The following is a 6,000-nucleotide window of genomic DNA, read 5'->3' as shown; positions in this document are numbered from 1 at the left end:
AGCTAGAAATGACGTTCCAATATCAACAAATTCGCAACGGTCTCGATCAAGTTGTTTGTATAGAATTTTTGATATCTCTTATACTGTTTCCGTTTTTCACCTTCTTGTCCTCTTTATGTCCTCCCTCCGCTTTCATTGGATCTCTCAAGAAACTCAAGTGCCCCATTGTGACATCATCACTTCCAAGTGACATTCTTTGTAAGTGAAATCAAGCAATTTTTTGACACAAATCAGCAAATAAATCCACTTTGCAACCACTTAGACAAGAAATGTCAAGTGTTCCAGCTTCGTCTACTTCTCTGCTACTCAAATCTGGAGTTTGGAGACAAAAATGGTATTCGCATCAAAAGTTACAGGAGTTTAAGTAACAGCACCAACATCAGTTTCTGTAACATTTTGGCAAGCAGTGTCTATTTTGACCAATACTGCAACAAGTTAGACAAGAAGTTAGAGTGAATGGGATATTCATCTACTTCTCTGCTATTCATAGCTGTGTTCAGAATCAAAATATTCCATACGGAACTTACGGTACAGCTGTTTTTGTAGCTGCATTACCACGTGTTTTTCAACCTTCCCAAACAATAGACCACTTTCGGAGCATTTTTGAGGAAAAAAGTTCCGCCAGCTAAAATCTTCCCCTGCTTCTCTGCTCTTCATAGAAAAAGGCGGATTTCAAATCGGGGCTACCAATCTGTAACTATAGCCGTTTTCGTAACCCATCACCTCACTTTCAAATGTCTGTAAATCATACCAGCAGCAAGGCAATTTATTACTTTCCCAAACAACTGCCACTAAACAAACAGTTAAAATTGGGGGTACCGTTCTCGAGGGAGAGCGATTTAAGAAACCCCTCACCTTGCTCTTCACTAACAGCTCTCTGTGTCAATACTGATATCCCAAAACGGAACCGTTGGCTAGGATACTCGCAGACGCTGCAGGGCCAAAATCATGAGGAGACACTCCTCCTTCACCGTTTAAGCTAGAAATGACGTTCCAATATCAACAAATTCGCAACGGTCTCGATCAAGTTGTTTGTATAGAATTTTTGATATCTCTTATACTGTTTCCGTTTTTCACCTTCTTGTCCTCTTTATGTCCTCCCTCCGCTTTCATTGGATCTCTCAAGAAACTCAAGTGCCCCATTGTGACATCATCACTTCCAAGTGACATTCTTTGTAAGTGAAATCAAGCAAATTTTTGACACAAATCAGAAAATAAATCCACTTTGCAACCACTTAGACAAGAAATGTCAAGTGTTCCAGCTTCGTCTACTTCTCTGCTACTCAAATCTGGAGTTTGGAGACAAAAATGGTATTCGCATCAAAAGTTACAGGAGTTTAAGTAACAGCACCAACATCAGTTTCTGTAACATTTTGGCAAGCAGTGTCTATTTTTACCAATACTGCAACAAGTTAGACAAGAAGTTAGAGTGAATGGGATATTCATCTACTTCTCTGCTATTCATAGCTGTGTTCAGAATTAAAATATTCCATACGGAACTTACGGTACAGCTGTTTTTGTAAATGCATTACCACGTGTTTTTCAACCTTCCCAAACAATGGTCGGTTTGACCACTTTCGGAGCATTTTTGAGGAAAAAAGTTCCGCCAGCTAAAATCTTCCCCTGCTTCTCTGCTCTTCATAGAAAAAGGCGGATTTCAAATCGGGGCTACCAATCTGTAACTATAGCCGTTTTCGTAATCCATCACCTCACTTTCAAATGTCTATAAATCATACCAGCAGCAAGGCAATTTATTACTTTCCCAAACAACTGCCACTAAACAAACAGTTAAAATTGGGGGTACCGTTCTCGAGGGAGAGCGATTTAAGAAACCCCTCACCTTGCTCTTCACTAACAGCTCTCTGTGTCAATACTGATATCCCAAAACGGAACCGTTGGCTAGGATACTCGCAGACGCTGCAGGGCCAAAATCATGAGGAGACACTCCTCCTTCACCGTTTAAGCTAGAAATGACGTTCCAATATCAACAAATTCGCAACGGTCTCGATCAAGTTGTTTGTATAGAATTTTTGATATCTCTTATACTGTTTCCGTTTTTCACCTTCTTGTCCTCTTTATGTCCTCCCTCCGCTTTCATTGGATCTCTCAAGAAACTCAAGTGCCCCAATGTGACATCATCACTTCCAAGTGACATTCTTTGTAAGTGAAATCAATCAAATTTTTGACACAAATCAGAAAATAAATCCACTTTGCAACCACTTAGACAAGAAATGTCAAGTGTTCCAGCTTCGTCTACTTCTCTGCTACTCAAATCTGGAGTTTGGAGACAAAAATGGTATTCGCATCAAAAGTTACAGGAGTTTAAGTAACAGCACCAACATCAGTTTCTGTAACATTTTGGCAAGCAGTGTCTATTTTGACCAATACTGCAACAAGTTAGACAAGAAGTTAGAGTGAATGGGATATTCATCTACTTCTCTGCTATTCATAGCTGTGTTCAGAATTAAAATATTCCATACGGAACTTACGGTACAGCTGTTTTTGTAGCTGCATTACCACGTGTTTTTCAACCTTCCCAAACAATGGTCGGTTTGACCACTTTCGGAGCATTTTTGAGGAAAAAAGTTCCGCCAGCTAAAATCTTCCCCTGCTTCTCTGCTCTTCATAGAAAAAGGCGGATTTCAAATCGGGGCTACCAATCTGTAACTATAGCCGTTTTCGTAATCCATCACCTCACTTTCAAATGTCTGTAAATCATACCAGCAGCAAGGCAATTTATTACTTTCCCAAACAACTGCCACTAAACAAACTGTTAAAATTGGGTCTACCGTTCTCGAGGGAGAGCGATTCAAGAAACCCCTCACCTTGCTCTTCACTAACAGCTCTCTGTGTCAATACTGATATTCCAAAACGGAACCGTTGGCTAGGATACTCGCAGACGCTGCAGGGCCAAAATCATGAGGAGACACTCCTCCTTCACCGTTTAAGCTAGAAATGACGTTCCAATATCAACAAATTCGCAACGGTCTCGATCAAGTTGTTTGTATAGAATTTTTGATATCTCTTATACTGTTTCCGTTTTTCACCTTCTTGTCCTCTTTATGTCCTCCCTCCGCTTTCATTGGATCTCTCAAGAAACTCAAGTGCCCCATTGTGACATCATCACTTCCAAGTGACATTCTTTGTAAGTGAAATCAAGCAAATTTTTGACACAAATCAGAAAATAAATCCACTTTGCAACCACTTAGACAAGAAATGTCAAGTGTTCCAGCTTCGTCTACTTCTCTGCTACTCAAATCTGGAGTTTGGAGACAAAAATGGTATTCGCATCAAAAGTTACAGGAGTTTAAGTAACAGCACCAACATCAGTTTCTGTAACATTTTGGCAAGCAGTGTCTATTTTGACCAATACTGCAACAAGTTAGACAAGAAGTTAGAGTGAATGGGATATTCATCTACTTCTCTGCTATTCATAGCTGTGTTCAGAATCAAAATATTCCATACGGAACTTACGGTACAGCTGTTTTTGTAGCTGCATTACCACGTGTTTTTCAACCTTCCCAAACAATGGTCGGTTTGACCACTTTCGGAGCATTTTTGAGGAAAAAAGTTCCGCCAGCTAAAATCTTCCCCTGCTTCTCTGCTCTTCATAGAAAAAGGCGGATTTCAAATCGGGGCTACCAATCTGTAACTATAGCCGTTTTCGTAACCCATCACCTCACTTTCAAATGTCTGTAAATCATACCAGCAGCAAGGCAATTTATTACTTTCCCAAACAACTGCCACTAAACAAACAGTTAAAATTGGGTCTACCGTTCTCGAGGGAGAGCGATTTAAGAAACCCCTCACCTTGCTCTTCACTAACAGCTCTCTGTGTCAATACTGATATTCCAAAACGGAACCGTTGGCTAGGATACTCGCAGACGCTGCAGGGCCAAAATCATGAGGAGACACTCCTCCTTCACCGTTTAACCTTTCTGATCTCCCCATCCCGGATCCGGGATCGTGAATACAGACTCAAGCTCATTACCATAACGCAACGTTAACTATTCATGAAAATCGCAAATGAAATGAAATAAATATGCTAGCTCTCAAGCTTAGCCTTTTGTTAACAACACTGTCATCTCAGATTTTCAAAATATGCTTCTCAACCATTGCAAAACAAGCATTTGTGTAACAGTATTGATGGCTAACGTAGCATTTAGCATTAGCATTCAGCTGGCAACATTTACACAAAAAAACAGAAAAGCATTCAAATACAATCATTTACCTTTGAAGAACTTCAGATGTTTTCAATGAGGAGACTCTCAGATAGCAAATGTTCAGTTTTTCCTGAAAGATTATTTGTTTAGGACAAATCGCTCCGTTTTCTGCGTCACGTTTAGCTATGAAAAAACCCCTGTATCCAGGATTGTGTAAATCTATCAGCAAGCTCATTAGCATAACACAACGTTAACTATTTATGAAAATCGCAAATGAAATGAAATAAATATGCCATCTCTCAAGCTTAGCCTTTTGTAAACAACACTGTCATCTCAGATTTTCAAAATATGCTTCTCAACCATAGGAAAACAATCATTTGTGTAAAAGTAGCTAGCTAGCGTTAGCATTTAGCGTTAGCATTTAGCTTTAGCATTTAGCGTTAGCATTTAGCGTTAGCATTTAGCGTTAGCATTTAGCGTTAGCATCCAGCACGCAACATTAACAAAAACATAAAAGCATTCAAATAAAATCATTTACCTTTGAAGAACTTCTGATGTTTTCAATGAGGATACTCTCAGTTAGATAGCAGATGCTCAGTTTTTCCAAAAAGATTCCTTGTGTATTAGAAATAGCTCCGTTTTATACATCACATTTGGCTACCAAAAAAAATCAGAAAATTCAGTCCTCAAAACGCGAACTTTTTTCCAAATGAACTCCATAATATCGACTGAAAACATGGCAAACGTTGTTTAGAATCAATCATCAAGGTGTTTTTCACATATCTCTTCATTGATACATCGTTCTTGGACACATGCTTTCTCCCCTGAATCAAATGGTAAAGTAGAAGCAGCTGGCAATTGCGCACCGAATTCGACGCAGGACACCAGGCGGACACTTGGAAAATGTAGTCTCTTATGGTCAATCTTCCAATGATATGCCTACAAATACGTCACAATGCTGCTAAGACCTTGGGCGAACGACAGAAAGTGTAGGCTCATTCGTTGCGCAATCACAGCCATATAAGGAGACAATGGAAAACAGAGCTTCAGAAATTCTGCTAATTCCTGGTTGATGCATCATCTTGGTTTCGCCTGTAGAATGAGTTCTGGGGCATTTACAGACAAAATCTTTACAGATTCTGAAACTTCAGAGTGTTTTCTTTCCAAAACTGTCAAGAATATGCATAGTCGAGCATCTTTTCGTGACAAAATATCGCGCTTAAAACGGGAACGTTTTTTTATCCAAAAATGAAATAGCGCCCCTAGAGCTCTAACAGGTTAAGCTAGAAATGACGTTCCAATATCAACAAATTCGCAACGGTCTCGATCAAGTTGTTTGTATAGAATTTTTGATATCTCTTATACTGTTTCCGTTTTTCACCTTCTTGTCCTCTTTATGTCCTCCCTCCGCTTTCATTGGATCTCTCAAGAAACTCAAGTGCCCCATTGTGACATCATCACTTCCAAGTGACATTCTTTGTAAGGGTATCCCCACAGTCCATCTGAAAGTCCCTTATCTACAGCCTAACACCAGTAGCACATGACAAAACTTCAACAAGTGACTGCACTCACTGTAGCCTCATCCCAGATCTATTTGTGCTATGTAGCCATAATGTATAGCTGACAGCAACCATATGCAATACAAACATCTGGCTCCAGGCTAGATGCATGGGTCTTCATCTGATAAACTGTTGAGAAGCAGAACAAGATACCAACAAACTTACTGAAACAGTTCAACACATAACAATATCCTTTATGTATGCATTTCCTTCATCAAATCTAAACAATCCTATCTATTACAGAGATTTAGAGTTATCAAAGCATATACAGTTGAAGT

The 6,000-nt window shown here is 39.5% G+C and overlaps 1 protein-coding gene across 2 annotated transcripts in view; it reads right to left on the bottom strand.

The window, feature by feature from the left end:
- Positions 1 to 6,000, bottom strand: part of LOC139419640 (mitochondrial fission 1 protein-like) — a 40,408-nt gene that overhangs the window by 31,067 nt on the left and 3,341 nt on the right. The window contains exon 6 of one of the 2 annotated variants that reach the window (XM_071169625.1): positions 5,736 to 5,851. In XM_071169625.1, coding sequence (XP_071025726.1) covers positions 5,763 to 5,851 — 89 coding nt within the window. In that variant the 3' untranslated portion in view covers positions 5,736 to 5,762. Of the gene's footprint in view, positions 1 to 5,614; positions 5,852 to 6,000 lie in introns of those variants that run through there. The other variant, XM_071169624.1, reaches the window with a different exon arrangement.

This window comes from Oncorhynchus clarkii, chromosome 10 (assembly GCF_045791955.1).
Source record: "Oncorhynchus clarkii lewisi isolate Uvic-CL-2024 chromosome 10, UVic_Ocla_1.0, whole genome shotgun sequence".
Taxonomy (NCBI): Eukaryota; Metazoa; Chordata; class Actinopteri; order Salmoniformes; family Salmonidae; genus Oncorhynchus; species Oncorhynchus clarkii.
Note: the sequence above shows the minus strand (reverse complement) of the source record. Positions and strands in the feature narration are given on the sequence as shown.